This window comes from Takifugu rubripes, chromosome 18 (genome assembly GCF_901000725.2).
Source record: "Takifugu rubripes chromosome 18, fTakRub1.2, whole genome shotgun sequence".
NCBI lineage: Eukaryota > Metazoa > Chordata > Actinopteri > Tetraodontiformes > Tetraodontidae > Takifugu > Takifugu rubripes.
Genome location: NC_042302.1, coordinates 4,298,562 through 4,318,118, shown reverse-complemented (window position 1 = coordinate 4,318,118; position 19,557 = coordinate 4,298,562). Strand labels below are relative to the sequence as shown.

Sequence of the window (19,557 nt, the reverse complement as noted above, 5' to 3'; positions counted from 1 at the left end):
AGGAAACCGCTAAAGAGCACAACCGTCAGGCGGAGTGGAAGCTCGCCACGAGGGAGGCGTTCAGATTTCACCGCCGAGTTTCCCTCACGTGCTCATGTCGAATCAACCGTCTGGCGGGTCGGCGTGCCCGTCTGGAAAGGTCATAGGTTCCCTGTGAGGGGGGGGGGGGTGATCAGGCGGGGGCCGCGGGTTCAGCCCCGTCACTGGCGACACATTCGAGAGCGTCCAGAACTTGGAATAACTCGATACGCGGGGGAGTTTTCCAACTCGCTGGGAGTTGGCGTGCGGGTGCAGCGTGGGGATAAATGCACAGATTCACCCTGTGGCGTTGGTGTTCGTGGTCCCGCAACAGTGCGAAGAGGAAAATTACCATTTTCTTAAGAGAAGATGAAAATTCTGAAGGGGACGTCCACAGAGAGCAGCAACACAAACGTGCCGTAAATGAGAAGAAGAAGAAGGTTCGGCGGGAATGCTTCGTCTTCCTTCAGGCCTGGAGGAGGCGGAGGTGGTGGAGGCGTTTGCATTTACACCGCGTAGGTTTAAGAGGAGCCGATCTGATGACCTCCTACATCAGAGGCAACAGGTGGCTCATTTAGCATCTGCATTTGACCACAAATGCATAAAAATGAGGATTTAAGAAGCAGGATCTAAAGCCGAGGCCGATGTCCGCCGGCTTTTGGCTGATCTCTTCCATCTTCAGTGACGTGGAGAAGCAGGAAGTTGTTTTAGTTCCATCACCGAGACCTTGAAGGCACCTCGGACTTCCTGCTTTTGATTCCGTCTCCCTGGGAAGTTGGTCTCGCCTCGTCTGTTCCGTGTCTGATCCCACATCAAAGCAAAGAGGAAAGGAAACTTTAGAGGAGAGAGCAATTCCCGCTCTCCTCGGCTCGGAATGGCTCAAAGTCTTTATGGGTCTTTATGGTTCCTGATGGAGGAAACAAGAGTTGGTCCTGTCACACTTTCCTCACACTCCATCCATCTTATTTTACAAAATAAACACCCTCATTTCAGAAGGTTTCTGGTTCACAACCCCTCAAAATTATAGAAGACAAATTGGTTTTTTGAAAAAACTGATTTTTAAACACACCCTCCAGCGTGAAGCAGCTTTTTTTGAGGTTTCTCCACGAGAAAATTCATAAATCAGACTCAAAGTTGGATGAGTCAGTGTGCTGAAAACACCCACAAGTAACGTGCAGCCGTCGCCATGGAGCTTCGCCTTTTTGCTGACTGGAGAATAACCTGGAACCGGCTGAGCGCCCGACGACTCAGGATTCACATTTCCTGAGTCGGAAGTTGAAAATGAGCAACTTTTCAAACTTGCTGAGTCATACTTTCGATCAGAGGAGCATTCGGGGTCCAGATCGTGACATTTGGCGGCCTCTAGCGGGCTACGATACGAACTACAAGAGGCAGAACCTGTCAATATTGAAGCTAGCTAGAACACGAGGCTGCTAGCATGACAGCACAACCTATACTAAAGGAGAAAGACCAACATGACTCAGGACACATCCAATGTCCGTCTGGTCCCCAAACGCAGCTAAAAAACAGACGAGTCAGCGTCCGTCACGTCGTTTCTCTCTACATTTGGCTCCTTTTACTGCCTCGACCGTAGAGACAAACTCTAGTTGACCATTGACGCCCCCACAGAAGCAGCCACCCCCCCCTCTAGAGGATTCTGCTGCGGTCAGCCGGGCCCTTAAACCCTGGCAGGCTAACGACTAATGTAGTGACGTTTTTGTTACAGCGTGATAAAACTAGTTGGACTTTCTTCCAGGGGGCGGCAGACAGCTTAACAAGTTTTGGAATTTAACGAGCACTTAGACGTGGACGCGAACGCACGCCGCCATCCATCCTCGGAGCTCTGAGTGGGTGGCTGGTGCTGTTTAAATGGAGTCCGGGGCAACGTTAAGTGGGGCGGCTGCCTCGCCATCCCAGCAGGGGGCCGCGCAGTCTCAAGCTCCGAGCAATTCCATCATCGGTTTGAGGGTTCTTGGAGATTCCAGCGAGGCGGTTTTTTAAAACGCTGACATGTGCGAGCGCCAAAAACACCCCCGAAGACGGATGGAAACTGGAAAAACAGCGTGGTGGCGTAATAAACCCCGCGAAGGGGAGCTAGCATACGGCTGTAGCGCTATAATCTGTCCATTTGCAGTCTTCCACGAGGACATTTAACCAATTAGTGGACCCTTACTTTGTCCCTCTAACTAGAACCCTTCCTGATTTCCGAGAGGCTTCCGAGACGTGCCGACGCCGTCGAGCTGAAGCGCTAATTTGTGTTTTAAAGCGCGTTTTATTGCAGCCATTGTGAGCTGCTGCCATTAGCGTGCGCACTGGGCCTTAATCAGCAGCCAAGTTTCTCCAGGATGGAGCAGGAAGCTGGAGATCCAGAAGTGGGACCGAAATGAAGCGGAAGATTGACACCATCAATCTTCAATGAGGGAATTTGTTTAATCCAGCTTGCTCGAGCGCCGCGCTCGCACATGATTGTTTTTACTTTATTTGCAACTTCAGCCTCATCAGTCTTCGCCAGAGATGCACGGCGAAAAGAGCAATCTCATAACTTTCTCATTATCCCCCACCCACAGAGAAAACCTCATTTTTGAGACAGGAAATGGCGCTTTTACAATGTTTAAATAGTGGTCTGATTTTAAAAAAACCCAGAAGGAAATAAGGTTAAAGTCGTGCAATAAGGAATAATGGTTGAAATGTTAGCTTAGCTGGAAGAAGAAAACACAGCACCGGAGGGTGATAAATCCTCATCGCAGAGAATTGTGGTTTGTGGAACAAAACTCCACAGAACTCCCAAAGACCTGACCGACTACTGCATTTTAATGTCACTCGCACCTCCAACGTGTCCTTTACTTTGGAAAGAAGAGGGATCGGACAGGTCCTTAGGTCGGGCCTAGCTAAATGCTTCTTGGTTGGGACCTGTTACAGTTCTGCCTCAGAGACCCGCGTCCCGAATTGGTACTTGGGCCAACAATCCAAAGGTTAATATTTCGTGATAATGACATTACAAAAGACCAGCACGAAATGAAAAAGCATCCTTGTAGAGATGATTCATGCTCCCACTGATGGAATTATCTGAACAGGATCAATGGGGCTGTTAGTTTACCGGCGTCTTCGGACGCATCAGAGGATATTAAAAGGAAACACGAGCTCAGGTCTGAACGTCTCAATAAAAGCTTCACGGTTTGTCTGATGGCGCCCCCTGTTGGATCGCGACTGGTATTACACCTGTGCTGAAAACCTCCACCGCGGTAATAACGTTCAGGATTGTGTCAGCTTCTAATCAACCAACTTCACAGGGATCCAAGAGGATTTGCAAATTAACTGTCAGCGGATTTTAAGTTCTGTTTGACGAATGTTGGGGTGTAGGTGTTCTTCATTTGAATACCTGCGCTGCCTGTTTTGGCCACTAGGTGGCAGAATCGTACAAGGATTAGAAATGATCTGAATCTGAGATTACAATCAGATATTGTGTTCATATTATTATAGTAATATATATATATATATATATATATATATATATATATATATATATATATATATATATATAGCGCAGGTATTCAAATGAAGAACACCTACACCCCAACATTCGTCAAACAGAATTTAAAATCCGCTGACAGTTAATTTGCAAATCCTCTTGGATATATATATATATATATATATGGGTGTGTGTATACATATATACACAAACACACACATACACTGTATATATGTATGTATATAGTAACTATAAAGATGAAGGATGCAGAGTTTAAATTGAGGATTATTGAAAGATCTCTTTGTAAAACCATTTTGTCAATTCTATCCTAACTGAAAAAGTTAATATTCACTAAATCATAAAAACTCGGTTTCAGTCAGATGTTAAGGTGAGAACACACTAAAACTACACTCAGGCTCAGGATGTTTAGTTAAGCGTACAAACACCTCAGGTTCCAGGACATTAACCCTGCTGGATAACCTGGTCCAGTACTACAGGACATGTGGACCTTTAATTAAACCCGGGGGCCCCTCTTGGCTACCGTGTTCTTGGCCCTCTGACCACTGACACTCGCTCAGCCTCAGCACAGACGCCGCCATTTTCCTGCTGGCAACTGCTGAAGCAGGAAATGACCTTTAGCGCTGCGACATTTCACACCTCCTGCTGTTGTAGTACTGGAAGGAAAGTGTGGATTCTGGTGTTGAGACCTTTCAGGCAGGAGACATTCAACCGTCTCCTTTTGGACTCCACGACTCCTGCTCCTCTTTTGGTGGCGAGTCGTGGAACTGGTCCAGAACTGGTCCACCAATAGCAGACAATGCATAAATGAGTGGACCTAGCTTAGAGCTAGGCTGTTAGCGCTGCAGCACTGGAGTTGGTGGACTGGTGAGCAAGCTTGAAACCCGGAATTATCATTTAGAAGCCGAAAAATCGCCTGACCAATTTGAGTCTCTTCGTTGTTTGTTCGTAATTGGCGAGTTTGTTAAAAAGGGGTTAAAAATTCTAGAAAGGTTGAAACCTCCACGCTGCTGTGTCGGCCCAATTCTTTTTTTAAACCTCCATCCTGGTTTTTTCCCTTCTGAAAATCCAGCTGAGCTGCGGCAAAACGCTGTCAGGCCGCAGGCGCATCTCCACCGCTGTGGGTGTGTGTGGTGGTGGTTGTGGTGCTGGGGGTGGGAGTGGTGGGGGGGGCATCAGCTGAGAGTACAGCCTCTAAAAATAGCTTTTAGTTAGATGGTCCCTGTGGGAATTTGTGGTCAAATTTCATCAAAGTTGCTGCAGATTTTCTTTGCGTGAGAGCAACAGAGTTAAAGAGCTCCAGATCCCTGGATCGGGGGGGTTCTGCTTACCCTGGCTGGCCGCCCCTCCTCCACACTGACCACCGATCTCTCCACCTCAGAAAGGTCGTCCTTGCTCAGGTGCGTCCCGTCTGCAGACGTCTGGCATTTAAATACCAGCCGTGAGGCTACGATCTGTTACCTTAGCGTCCAGATGGACCAGCAGTGTCCCGAAGCTGCTCTTCCGGTTTAACGACGCATTAAAATGAGATCCAGAAGTGGACTTAGGCCACGGCGGCGGCGGCGACAGGTCAGAGGTCGCTCCCTTTATTTATTTATTTAAAAGTCCATTGAGCCGCCCGGCATTCCCAGGTTAATAAACTGGAAATACGAGCAAAGAAAGACAGCATCGCCGTCCCATGATGCAATTTTCCTTCCGTTTTTTCGCGGTATGGCTTGTGGAAGGCCAGGGGTCTACAACCTCTGTGCTAAGGTGCGACCAGAGGTGCGACCCCACGTTCCAAAATGATATAGAGCAGCTACGGAGAGGACGGTGAGGGGCTTTTCCTTTCTCCTTGACCAGCGGCCCTGTGGGCAACAAGGTTGCTGCTGTGACCCTGTACGACCCCACCGTGTCCTGAGGCCCCTCTGAGTGGCAGCTCTGGTGCTTTGGCGTTAGCCTGAGGACACAAACGGAGTCTGTAGACCTGGGGCGCGTTGGCGTGAATGTGTCCGCAGCTTAAACCATCGTCTTAATGCAAGAGGGAATCTGAGTCCTACCGGGAGTAAACTCGACGGTTTAAGTCCTATATGGTCCAGCGCCGTATGCGAGCGGCGGGATGAGTCACCCTCCCTGTTAAAGTGGCGAATACGTAAACTGTGATCACCCCCGCCACAACGTCAGCCCGATCAGCCTCTTTTGTCTTCATAGCAGGAGCCAGAAACCCAAGAGCGCAACAAGGACGCTATAACGCGGCGCTAGCAGACTGTGTACAGCACAGGCTGTCAGGGTGGTGAGTGTTGGGGGGGGTCTTCCTTATGGCGTTCAGCACGCAGCCACAGTCACTGTGTGAAGGTCAAGGACGTCCTCTGTCCTCCCCTCGTCTCATTAGTACCCACCGGCCATCTGTGCACTGTCCTTTTGTCTGTACTGGCCGTTTAAACTACGGTGGAGCTGGTGGCCACTGTGGTGTCACCACGTGGTGAAAAGGCTCACGTCATCTGCGTATACGGTCAAAACCTTTGTGTGGCTCATGGAATGGTCTGGGATTTCTATAGGGGGCAGTAATGTTAGCAGGACGCACACATCAAGATCGGCATGTCTGACCATTTTGTCCGAAGAGGCTCGCTTTGGGAAAAGTTCAGGTGCTTCCAAGAAGCCCCAACGTGATTCAGCAGAGCCCAAATAAAACAGTTCCAAAATGTCTGTAAAGTTTTGAGTCCATGTGAGATGAAGGCCTATCAAAGAGGGTTTTTATCTGAGAAGCAGCTATTTTGGGCCGCTCCACTCGAGGGAAGAGGAGTTACGAAAGAACGACGCTATCGCTGTGATCATTTCGTGCCGCCCAGCCTGGCACAAATCCTTCTCTAAAAAGACTTCCAGACAGAGCACCCAGGCCTTTTACCTAATGATAGTTAAAGTTGCCACTCCTTCGCTAACGGCGAGAGATGATTGCTGCTAGCTGTAGCTTAAGCCGTTAGCTCTTTGAGCTGATCCCAGATGGATCTCCATCTCTGCGCCGGTGTCTTTAGCTCCAACCTACATTACAAAGCAAAACTCCAGCTGTCAGTCAAGGCTGTCTTGTCCTGACCTGCTTTCATCAGCGCCGCCCTGGAAGCTTCCGCCGCGGCTCCCCCCCTCCGGGTGGCTTTACGATAAACAAGAGAAGAAGAAATAAAATGCACTCTGAGAGCTGTTGCGTAACAGCCGGGGCACCATATCTGATGATCATCAAGTGGCTTCTGTCATGTAAGAAGATGTTTCGGGCCCTCCACATGCAGCAGCGGCTCCATTAGCGCAGGAAGGTGGCATTTACGTCCATTAGCTTAGCATAAGTGATGGCTGAATTATTGAAACATCTGAACGGCTGCCAGTCCATTAACTTAACAGGATCAGGCTGGCAGGTGATGCTTCACCTTCAGACACTCGCTACAGCCTCAAAATCTCTGCTGCCTCGTTAGCTCTTTCAGCGTTAGCCAAAACCGCCTGCTGCACTCGCCAGGCGCTACGCCGGCTACGCATGAAGCGCCGCTGAATTATGGGATGGATCGTACTGTGAAATCACTTGTGCACGGCTTTTTGACAACCAACAGCGTCTCATTCATCCTGAACACAAAACCTTTTTTTGATAGTTTTCCCAGTCTAAAGTTGATCTTTCCACTGGGATTTACCGGTTAAATAAAGTTTAACTGGTGAATTCATCATTTTGGATGAAAGTAATTTTTTTTTTTTAAAACAGATCCATCAATAGATTTTTGTGCTTCTTGCTACGAGCTCCAGCATTTTCAGCACAATCCAGCCGGTTTTGTCGGCTCACAAGTCAACATGCTAATCTGAAGCAAACACGCTAGTCTAAACTGCATGGAATCTGTGATCGGCCGCGCATTTGTGCGCATTTTACACGCCAAATGCGATCGGAGACGGGGGAGAGCGCTTCAGATTGGCCAATCAAGATGCGAATTAGCTGGAGTCAAAGATTGAAATGAGGCTATCAATATTCCGCTCGCATTTCAGGGAGGGGAATGCTAACACACAGTTCCGAGCTCTGGAGGAAGACAGTGGCAGCCTCGGAACCCATAAAGCTCGAGACCTGTGATGCTCACATGCTATCGCGCCGCAGCTTTACCGTCAGAGCGCAGCTTCCAGTCAAACGCTCCTTTGTTGGAAACAACGGAAACATTTTGCTTTACGGAGAGTGCACAAAGTGAATAGTGTCCTCAGAGGGCAAGCGGCGGTTGCTTAGTAACAGCATCCGCAAGGATTTTCAGTGCAGATGTAATATACTTTAAAATTAGCATTCTAGCACACTCATGGAGGGGGACCCGCATCAATATTTATGTCAATATCTCACCGCTAATGAGCAAAGAACGCGCTCAGAATGCTAAGCTGCACGCATAATATGAACAGTGTGCAATTATTTTGGAATTTCTGACAATGTATTTTCAAAATGTCCCAAAACGTGAAGGCTAGAGATAATTTTTGTAGGTATTATTAACCACACAACATCCATTTTTGGTGTGAACGTCTGCCTGCGTGGGTTTAATCTTCCTGCCTCTGATTCCGCCGCGGCTAACGCTAACGCTGTCACGGGACGGCGGCTAAAGCGAGAACCATCACTAATGCAGCTCCAATTAAGACGCCTTCGCTCTCCTTTCATTACGTTCTTGTAAATCTTCATTTATCTGGTGAACGTTCGCGATTTGCTCAAGCTGTATTCTCCCCCTGGCTAAAGCTTGTTAGCGCTTCCACTGAAATGTTTTTAATTTGCCTCAGACAGAACCAGGTGTTGCTCAGCTCTCTGCCACAGTCAGCGAACAACACCTCTGGGCTTCCTGTTCACAGCAGCTCTGGAGAGGACGTGGTCGCTGCTGTGGCGTGCTAGCAGGTGGGGCATCACACGAGTGCTCCCGCCACCAGGACTAAAACAAGCAGCTGAGCGAGCGGTGGGGGGCTCGACCCCATCCTTAAAGGAAAGCAGGCTGTGATTATCGGCGCACACTCGAAGGCTCCAAGTGCTAATAACACTAATTAACCACTGCAACCTGCAGCTTACAGCTTAATAACAATGCTAACAGTGAACGAACCATCAGCGGTGGTCGGAACGTCCGGACCACCACAGGTCCTCGTGAACATCAGAGGCTCCGGGTTTTCAAATCTTTACCAGGAAATGATCCTGATGTCAACAGGTGCGTCTCCACTGCAGGAACTTTGGGGTTATTTAATGAGGAAGGGTCACTTTCAGGGGGCCTAATTGAGTCCCTGGGTAGGAAGGCTTCTTAGAGGGGTCCTGAAAAACTCCCAGGTGGGGACTGTGATTTACTTGGCACTGATTGGCTCAACATACGTGGAACCAAGCAGAAGAGGAGCATTAGCCTAGCTAACAGACACCGCTTCTCCTCTTGTCCCTAGGGTCCTCCGCTAAAGTATTCTGTTGGCTAGCTTTGGTGCGCTAACGATGAGACTAAGAAATAACTTGTTGAGAGCCGCGGAACGTTGACTTAGCATATTTAGGCATGAAAACACTCCAGCATCGGTGTCTTTTTACGCCCGACTGTTCCTGCTTTATTTCTCATTCAGCTGTGACAAATCAGACAGCAGACAAAACAAACAGCTCTTCAAACGTGCGCACGCCTCGCGGCTCTGCTGGGTATCTGTTTTCAGGCTGCTGTCAGTCGGAACACTGATCTCTCTGCCGCCTCTGTAATTTGGTGCAAAACGCTGCTCCTGACCTGCTCGATTTTGGAGAGGCCGCCACCCGAAGCCCATTAACAAAAATCAAAAAGACACGTGGCTTTGTTCTGCTCACGCACGGCCAAGAGCGCTGGAATATTTAAAGCGTTTCTAGTGATTTCCTCCATCCTCAATCCGGCTGAGGAGCCTTTACTGGACGTGTAATTAGCATCCCACCGCGTAGCGATGTCAAACGTCGGCCCCCGACCGCTAACCCCCTGGTGCGCTGCCTAGCTTTCCCTCCGTGTCCTATTCTCCGGCGACCAGTGTGCCATGTCAGGAAGACGGCGGCCCTAGAGGGGGGCGAACGCATCTTCAAAACCCAACATTTTGCCCCCGTGGTGCCGACCTCGGTTAAATATAGACCTACGTCCGCGCTATAAAGAGCCGCATTGATCTGGGGTTCATGTGAGTGGCCGGACGTCTGCTGACTGGACCCAGTCGGAGCAACAGCTATCAGCCCGGTGACGTTTGTAAAGTAGCAACAGCACAGCGGAACCTTTAAAGATGCTCTAAAGGGACGGGGGGGCTGAGACCCGCCATCATGGCCGTTTCCTTCTGTCTCTCTCCATCGAGGGTCCTTGAAACAGATTCTCCGCCGGCGCCAGGAAGCAATGACATCACGCTCTATTTGTGGCGCGTCCAGAAGCTAAAAGGTATCCATTAAAGCGCCCCAGCTGCACGCTCACAGATACACAGGCTGGCGAGGATCCCAGACCCCATCCAGGTTCCCATGAAGGAGCATCTCTTTACTTTTCTTTTTGCTCCCAGGTGTGAGTCACGCAAGTTCTGCCTCCGCATCGTCTTACGCACGTGCACTTTCGCCCACTGCAGGAGGTGACACCAAAGTGTCGCGGGGGCCTTCCTACACGCTGTGATTCATCTTCAGGAGTTTTTGAGGACATCTGCTGAATAAAAATGAAGCCCTCGCTTGAGACAGAAGAGCTCTGCCACTGCTTAAATACACTGAAAACCTCAGAAGCTAAAGGGCTCGTAGCCTTGGCGGCAACCTGAGCGCGTTCCTACGCAGACGGGCTTCCACATTCATGCTTTAGTGGACTGTGGTCTGCTTCTTTGTGCAAATTTTAGATTGGAAGGAGGCGACATTCATTCGGCTAGCAAGCAACACAGTCAGAATCCACTCTCCGAGCGAGCGCTAACAAAAACAGATGTAGCTCCCATTGTAGCTCAAGTGGGTCTATAGGAGCAGCCTTTTTCTTTACTTTTAATGGATAACGAACCAATTTGATCACCCTGGCCAACGCGATAAAGGGGATGGGGACATCGGGATGCTCTTCATGGACTACAGTCCTGGGATCTTACAGATTAGCTGCTCACACATTCAAAGACCTGCAACCATGAGCAGCGTTAGCGATGGATCGAATCCTCTGGAAGTTTTCCTGTTTCAGTTGATCTCAGGGTTTCATTTAGGGTTTCTAGCAACCAGAGAGCGACCACCTGCCTCCTGCAGCACACAAAAGGGGAAAATGTGATGGATGTTGCGGCAGCGTCGAGGCGCTACGACGCGCTGTGGGCCGGGAACCATCCGATGGTGGTGATCGCATGGCTAATTACATCAGCAGGAGAGCCGTCTGGCCACTTCGCTGTATCTGCTCACAACCTCTGCCCCATTTCCACCAATACAGCCAAGAGACGGACAGAACTCCACCCCATAATCAAACCCCGAACCTTCAAGGGTATTGATCAAAGTGCCCTGCGCTGCTACTCTTGATATGGGGAAGATTAAAGGGAGGAGAAAATGAGAGGAAGGGAGCAGAAAACGTGGCTTTAGGGGTAAACTGAGCAGAAAATCAGGTGGGCGGGGCTGGTTTCTCGGATCGATACTCTTGGCGTGACTGCTAGCATTCAGATTAGCTAATTTGAGGGGAACTGTTGCTGGCTCAAGGTTTGATGTTACTCTCCACCTCTCTGCTGATCCTCACCTCTGCCTCACATGCAGCTGGGGCTCTACCTCTTCTCGTGACACCGAGTGTGTCTGCACGCACACAAGAAAAGCAAATGCGTGCGTTCGAGTACACAGATCACAGAGTTCCTCTCTTATCGGTCCAGGAAGGGCTCTGTCTTCTTGGCGGGGGCCTCCTCACCTCCTCCTCACATCCAGCCTGCAGGCGGCGTGAACTGGGGCACAAACAATAACCGTAATCATAGAAAATCATGTGCTGCTCTGGCGGAGACGACCAGCTGACTGGCTGACTGCTGGACGCCCCAGGCCCTGGTGTACAAGCAACAGAGAGACACCGGGGGGGGGGGGGAGCACCAATGAGTTTAAGTCGTCTGTGATGCTGCATCCTCGCCCCCCGTTAGGGGCTCCGCCATCTCCCCTCCTCCACGCCTAGACTGTTGCCACTGTTCCACTCCCCCCCCCCCCCAGCTCCTCAGAGTGGTATCTTCCATGACTCCACACACTCCTGTAGCGATTTAAGAGTGACGGGGGGGGGGACGATGCTGCAACAGTGACTGGATCCTCCGATGAGCAGCCTCGTCCTCTTTGATGAAGCAACAGAGGTGACGGCTGATGACGCTATTGAAGCGAACGCTGACGACCGAAATCCGTCCAAAAGACGCGAGCGTCTCCGGGTCATTCCGGTGGTTCGGTCACGAACGAACAGGCCGCAGATCGATCCGCTGCCTCGCGCCGTAATCTGATGCAGTCGTAGTAGCATCGCTTGGCGGGTATCCGATTACTGTCGAGGTGGGAGGAGAAAACGCTCAGATCGTCGTCCCGGGAGACGGCGCAACGCGTTTAAAGAACATGTTTGATTCACAAAACCCAGCACGAGAAGCTACTAAACCACACCCTCCCCCACGAGAGCCACCATGCTCAGGTGGTAGCGCCGTGGAAACAGGTTCAATCCAAACTTTATTGTCCCTTTCTGACTTCTCTCTTTCACCTGCGTGGGACAGCAGCGAGATGTTGGTGTTGCTCAGAGCAGCGATGGCGACTGTCACTCGGATCAGTCAGACGAGATCAGCGGTGTCCTGACCTCATGGTCAGAGAGGACGAGAGGGGGGCGCGAACCAAACGGCAACACCGCGGAAAATCACGTGACTTCGGAAAAGGAGCGACATTTGTCAGGAAGCCGAAATGAAGCCAGTTCGCTAAAAAAGAGGCGTCTTCACCAGCTCGGTCACGCACGCAGACAGAGCTGCGAGGGGTCTTTTGTCCTCCGTTATGATCCCACTGCAGGATTATCCGAGCATCATTACGCTCCGCCGGCCCCCGAATCGATGCAACTATTGCATCTGCATGGATGCTCGTCCTGGACTGTCCAAAAAAGTGGGCGTGACTTCCTGCCACATTTAGCTAACCGCACTAGCAAAACCTGCCATTCTGAGAGCGCTATAGGCCTATAAAGATGCCGTTAGCTTAATGAATGAAGTCCATTGTGATGTGCCCGACGTTCCCTGGAGTATCCCGATGGCTGGAGTGACGGATAATTATCGGCAGGTGCAGAAAGTACCCGAGTTCCAGCCTAAATCTGAGCCTAAACGAGACGCTCTCCTGGCCAGACTGTTTCCAACAAACCTCCAGAGTCTTCTGGAATCAGAGAGAAGCGTGTGACTGAATTACTGACATAGTTGAGGAGAGCGCTAATCCATCGTCTTTACTGGAGGAAGGAACGCTACAGGAACCATCAGATTTTACAGTTTCAACCGCAGGAGCTTAATCCCATTTGGGGCGCTAAAGCAGCCGCCTGCGGTCCCGATCCTGGCACGTTATCAAACGTAAATTACAACAAAAAGACCCTGAAATGTTAAGTAGCTTAAATCCAGGATGAGGAAAGGGCCCACTTTCACAAGGCCGTTGGTCTCCTCAGACCCGGGACGTGGACGGAGCTTCCAACCAACGAAAACGCGTCTTACCTGCGGCAGGGCGGAGCTGAGCTGCCGCTGCAGGGAGTCGCGGTCGTAGATGACGTCTTGCAGGTGCTGCTGGGCCAGGCTCAGGCTCTCCTGCGTCTCCCTCAGCGTGTCCAGCAGACGGTCCCTCTCGTCCAGCATGTTGACCATCAGCTGCTCGAAATGGGAGTCCGGGTCCGAGGCGCTGCTCTGGGAGCCGCGCTGGCTCAGCGCCGTGTCCTCGCTGATGGTGGGCATCACCTCGCACATCATCTTGGCGCTGCCGAGCAGAAGAGTTCCAGAGTTACTGGCGGACAAAACCCAGAACCAAAACCCAAATCCCTAAACACATGCAAAAGTCCAGTCCAGGTTTTCCAACATGAGCTACGAACGATACCGACGTTGGCCGCTAAAATAGGAGTCACAAACGACCACGTTGGTGTCCCGTACGAGGGAACTCGGCTCACCGTCACCTCAGCAGCTCAGAACTGCGAGGACGTCCCGGGAGGCCGGAGCCTCCGCCCCAGGTCTAACGAGCCAGCGCAGGTTCCTCTCAGAACATCGGAACGCTTCAGGAGTCGTTCCGGCTTGTGTTTGAGGCACAAACACTCCTTTGAAAAGCTTCGGTTCTCTTGGTTGTTAACAGGTTATTATCAGGTTATTATCAGGTTATTATCAGGTTATTATCAGGTTATTATCAGGTTATTATCAGGTTATTATCAGGTTATTATCATTTAAAGGCGAGCTGGAGTGGTTGCTGACCCGGGTCAGGAGGATTTCCATAACCCGGCGGACAAGAGTGCTTTCTCTCCTCCACCGGATCAACAGGGAAGAACAAGCGTATTGAGCGTGTTTTATTTCTGCTTGGCGGCACCTGACAACAGCTTCCTGTCCCGTTCCTTCGCCTCGCCACGATTGCCCCCTAAATCATCTTCAGCGTCTGTGAAAAATCGATACATGCGGCGCGAAAGTGGACTGACTGATGAAGTCTTTCGTCGGCGCCCTGAGATATAGACTTCCCGAACACCGACGCCAAAGCGCGCCGGGCTCGTCCGTCCCGGTCAAATAACGGCGCCCGCGTCCTCAGAGCCACCCACCGGGGACCGGATCAGGCTGGACAGATGGAACCGGGTCTGAACATCCTTGAGGAGTCACCGCCATCCTCCCACAGGGAAGCACAGCCGGGCCGCGTGGACCACGTGTGAGCCGGAGCGCCGTTTGCCAGCTGGGGATGCAGATGTTGTGCTCGCTAGCTGTGACGACACCACTTCCGCACCATCCGAACAACCGACTGACCTGGATTATTCACGCACAGGGCTGAGACGGAACCACTTTGTTTGCTTTATGGTTCCCCCGCTGTGTTAGGAGGCCATTAGCATCAATGCACGGTTAATGGCTGATGTTAGCACAGCCGGTTAAACGCGAATCAAACGTTGTGACTGAAATCGCTACATGATGCAGGAGGACACGGGCCGACAGACTGGGTCGTTCTGCTCTTCTACGCCAATCAAAGAATTATTCAGAGGGAAGTGAAAGATTCAGCTGGCATCTGCTAATTTTTGGAATTAATCTCATTCATGGGAGCACATTTCAGAGCAGATAAGGAGTGGGGCGCCAAACAAAGCCTGCCCGTGTGAGGCGCCGTATTTGGCGCCCTGTAGACGTGGTAGAGAACCAAAAATGAAGCTCTTTAATCGACAAAGATGCCTGTAACAGTCAATAAAACTACACAGAAGTGTGGAAGGTTCAAAGTAGCTAATGAACCTACATTGAAGCCAACTGGCTAACATTAGCTTTAGATGGATGGAACCCATAAAAAGTTGAAGAAAATTATCAGCTAAGAGGGGTTTTCTTAATGAGTAAGCTAGTACTTTTAGCCTAAACAAAAATGCTATGCCTCATGCATGTCTACCTACCTACGCTCTTTGACATTAAAGATACGCATGTGAGTGAATAGATGGTTGAAATATGGGGGCCACGTTCTCCATCTTGAGATTTCAAAGACTTCTTTGAAACAAGCAAACCAAACGGTTTAGCAAGCCAAGAGCATTAGCATTGATTAGCAACACGTGCGTGCGCTGATTCATGGGAAATTCTACGTTTAAATCACGCCTGGGATGTTGGCGTGTGGCCGAGCACAAAGCAGAACGGGTAGACTGTTGCGCGCCGCTCTGGCATCAGCGCCAGACTGACAGGTGGTGATGCAAGGCTTTTGTGAATGGAACGAACCAGATTGCGCGAAACGAGCATAATGCCGAGGAATCCCACTCATATGGCCGCCTGCACCGGGGAGACATCTGACAACCGGGAGACGAGCTGCCAAAAAAAACCCAACAACACTGAAATGGCTCATCGCTGCCACGTGGACGAACAAAGGCGAGCGATGAACTCGTCTCTGCTACAGCAGGGAGAGCGGTGACCTGCAGCACCCAGGTGGCCCCAGATGATCCGGCTTCTCCTACAGCCTCAGTTCCTTCTCTACGCTCATGAGGAAACAGCTGAAGGAGGGAGGAATTGTCCCTCTGCAAAAGGTCCTTGGAGCTTTTAGCAGCACTGGATTGAGACCCACAGTTTCCCCTCAGGACCCAGAGGACAAACCGCTGCAAGGACGGTGAATACTGGAGAAGAGGACGCTAATGTCGCTCCGTGTCTTCTGGACGCTAACATTCGAAGCTAACATTTCCAACCTGGGGACGACCCCCGGGCCTGTGGTCAGGATGAGGAAGGGAGCCGCACACTGCGACTGCTTCAGCCTGAACAAATGAGAACTAACCTCAGTGTCTGATGAAGATGTCAAACGTTTTGGTGCAATGCACCATCCACAGCACGCTAGGGACGACTTGGTGCGACGTTTGACAGCAAAAACACGACGGGCGGCTAAAATCGAGCCGGCTCCACGCGGAAAAAAGGGGCTCAGTGTGGATTTTCCTGCTTATGACTGATGACAATAGCGAAAACAAGCAATCTTGCAAGCAAAGTAAAGACGCTGCGTCCAGATGACGGAGCGAGCAAGCGTTATTTTTTGTCTTTGGCTAGCTACGCTAGTAGCTCAGTATTGGACAAAATCTGACTCATGTGACTTTTTCCTTTGGTGCATTCACGATTCTGTGAATAAACCAGCGAGGGGATGAGTGGGAAGGCACGGGTGTCGAGTTACACCCCGCCCGCTGCCATTAGCGAGGTGAGAAACGTGTGCGTCTGTGCGCGACTCTTACGTTTGCGCGCGTGAGACCGGTGGGACTTATTCCCAACTGGGAGTAAGTCTGCACCAACAGGAAAACATGAAAGGAGGCTGTGCAACCTTTAACATTGCCCACAATGCCCTGCAGCAAGGTCGCGGGAGCCAGTCATCGATTGAGATTGAATAAGAGCGCAGATGAAGGTAGAAGCAACACCGACTCAAGGTCCAGAGTCAAACGTGTGTCCTCAAACCGTCATCACGGAAACAGGAACGTGGCCGTCGCGCCAGCGGCAGGTAGACCGGCGTGGTCCGAGCGTGCACGCGAGATGGTCGCACCCTCACTCATTCCCTCCGTCGAGCCTGTGGCGTCGTGGTTAGCCTTCCCCTGGACATGCTAGCACGTTAGATTTTAAAATCTCTGCACATTTTGGATTAGCGCCTTCCTCGTAATCAGACTACAGTGTAATCTGATTGAGAGGCTGGACGAAGTTTAGCTGTAGCATCCTCGTGAAGCTCGCCTTTTAAAAAAATCACGCATTTCCTGCAAATGTAAAGCTTGATGCAGGACAACATCGGATTAGGAGATTAGAAAAGGTTCCAGGTAATCAGATTGTATCGCTAAAACTGCCTTGTGTAAACAAACATGTTAAATAAAGGGCGCTTTGTGGCAAAACTAATATCCGTCAGGCGAAATCAGTTATTCCAAATTTCATTGGAACATGGGAGCAGCACGGACATATTTTCTGGCTCGGCGTGTGCACGTGCGCTGTATAGTGCCATTTCCTGCCTTCTCCTCACGTTCATTCACTTGCAGCAGGAAGTGCATGGATGTGCTCGTGCCCTCTCCCTCCCCAGCGCTGTAATTGCCAGTAATGATATTGTTGAGAGGAGGGGCAGCTGGTCCTCCTATGACAGCTCCTCTTCCTAAACGCACACTCACGCACTTCTGGTGTTCACGCGATTTTTTTTTTTTTTAAATGAGAGAGAAAAAAAAGAGATGATTCTTCTCCTCATCCTCTGAAATGATAATTGGGGAGAACCCTCGGCTATTGTCTCAAGTGCATTACATCATACCAGTCTGCACCCCCGCCCCCCCCCCCCCCCCGATTCTCCACCAGCTGGAGCCTTAAAAAAATTTAAAAATCCCCCCCTTTCCCCCCCATTTTCTGCAGAGACTCGCAATGTCAGCCGCACGCGCGATGTTGCAAAGGAAAGGTGCGCGTCCGCGGCGGGGAAGGACGCGGGCGCGAGTGGGTCCGGACCTGGAGGCGCGGAGGAGAAGGATCACCTTGAGCCCGGTGGAGGTTCGGGGCCATGTAGGTCACCGCAACCCCGGCGGCAACAGCGTGCGTACTCACCGTTCCTGGCGCCGCTCCTCGGCCGCGGATCAATGGCAACTGCGGTGTCCGCGCTCCTACAAAGCCGCGTCAGTGCGCGGCGCGCGGGCTCCGTCGGCGAAGGTGCGGCCGGCCGCCGCCGCTGACATGGTCCGGGAACGACGACAGAGCAGCCGAATTAGCCGCGCGGGGAAATGACATTTGATTTCCGGGACGCCGCACACGCACGCATGCACACACACCCCCCCCACCACCACACGCATACACTCACGCATACGCGCGCACGCACGGCGGCGGAGAAATGATGGCACGCTGCAAATTGTGCGGTGATGAGCGAAGCTGGAAAAGACCATTGTGGGAGATGACGCAGGGGAGGAGAGGGGAGTCTTAAAGTTGCAGCTTCCTGCGCTCCGGAGCTGCAGCTGCGCCTGATGCTGCTCAGAACATCCTCATTACAATGGTCACCAGATGAAGGTGGGAGCCAGACGTCTCAGGGGCCATTTTGGCGAAGAGAACTGGATTAAATGTTTGCGCGGGACAACGTGGGACGCAGTGACGCAGCGCTCTCCCACTGGTCCCACCAGGGTCCACGGGGACAGTTAGGTTACACCTGAATTCACGGACTCAAGAAAACACTGATGTGTCTTTTTTTTAGGGCAACTTTTGCACAAAATGAGGTGACAGACATGGCTCCGTGGTCCACCGGGACCACCGTGCAGCGTCCACGGCGGAGGAGGACGGGGCTGGGTGGGAGATGAGCTGGGTCCCCACAGCAGTGACGCGGCTCCCTGCACCTCCGCCTGGGCCGTGAGCGGCTGCCAGTAATGGCGGCCTCCATCCTTGTCCCTACAGGTGCATTATGGGGCGGCAGACAGGCCCCCTCCGTGCCGTTACACTCTTTAATCACAGCGACCCCTCCAAGAGCCCCTCTTGACTCTGCTCTGATTCTGCTCTGTCCTTCAAGCATTGAGAAAAAAAAAATTGAGTCTGACAAGTACTCTGGCTTTTATGCGTCAAGGAGAGAACCTCCTGTTGCATCCCAGCCCCATTGGCTGAGCAGGGTCGCAGTTGCCAGGCAACCTGTACAGTGGGGTACGGGGGCCTAGCTGACAAACAGCTGCAGCTAATGAATGAAGCCGTGGCTACAGGGAAGCAGCGTCCGCTGCAGAAAAGTGGTGATCTCATCTCTTCTGGGGGGGGGGGGGGTGTGCACACGCAGGTGGGCCGACACCCCCCCACCACTGCCCCCCGCGCACACCTGCAGGACTCAGGAGTCTCGGTTTAAAAGGTGACAGCAGAAAGCTGCAGCATCACATCAGCACAGCGCCGTCTCCGGACAGACGGAGGACTTTAGCGAAGTTGGGATTCGAACCCGCGTCCGTCATCTGTTGTGGCGCTGAAGCTGCAGCAGATGTGGTCCAAGGTGATAATCTTCATGGGGATGGGAGGCGATGTCTCCTAGCAACTGGTTCTCTGCGAGAGCGTTTGTCACGCCGGCCCTTTAGGAACTGCGGGACTTTGGCGCCGCCTTGCGGCAGGTCTGGTGAGGTGAGACGAGGACTGAAGTGAAGGCAAGACGAGCACAGCGGTCTCGCACAGCTGGACCCAACACACCAGCATTCTGCTGTCCTTTCATTGCACTTGTACAGGAAAACAAACTCTTCCGGGTGTTGCTTGTCCCAGCTGCAGCAAACCTGGTTCCTGCACAGAAAAAGACATTTAATTCATGTTTTTTTTTTATGCTGTTTAAATAAGATGCACCTGCAACACTGGCTAATTTACATTCAAATTAAAAATACAACACTTTAACTGTTTTTAAATAAGACACCTCCTTAGGGAAGCTAAAGATCTCTTCCACCTGATGAATGTCACATGCCGGTTGACATTGAACTTGCCAAAACAACCACAGAAGAAGACAACCCGGATGATCGATTGGCCAGGACCAAACCTGGAAATCCATCCCC

The 19,557-nt window shown here is 51.3% G+C and overlaps 1 protein-coding gene across 9 annotated transcripts in view; it reads right to left on the bottom strand.

The window, feature by feature from the left end:
• The window catches only part of ppfia2 (PTPRF interacting protein alpha 2), a 52,014-nt gene extending 33,234 nt beyond the window's left edge, over positions 1-18,780 (bottom strand). For 4 of the 9 annotated variants that reach the window (XM_029825632.1, XM_029825634.1, XM_029825636.1 and 1 more), the window contains exons 1-2: positions 17,615-18,778; positions 13,100-13,355 (exon numbers count right to left, since the gene is read on the bottom strand). In XM_029825632.1, coding sequence (XP_029681492.1) covers positions 13,100-13,348 — 249 coding nt within the window. In that variant the 5' untranslated portion in view covers positions 13,349-13,355; positions 17,615-18,778. Of the gene's footprint in view, positions 1-13,099; positions 13,356-17,614 lie in introns of all 9 variants that reach the window. The other 5 variants (XM_029825629.1, XM_029825631.1, XM_029825630.1 and 2 more) reach the window with 3 other exon arrangements.
• Positions 18,781-19,557: the final 777 nt, after the last annotated feature.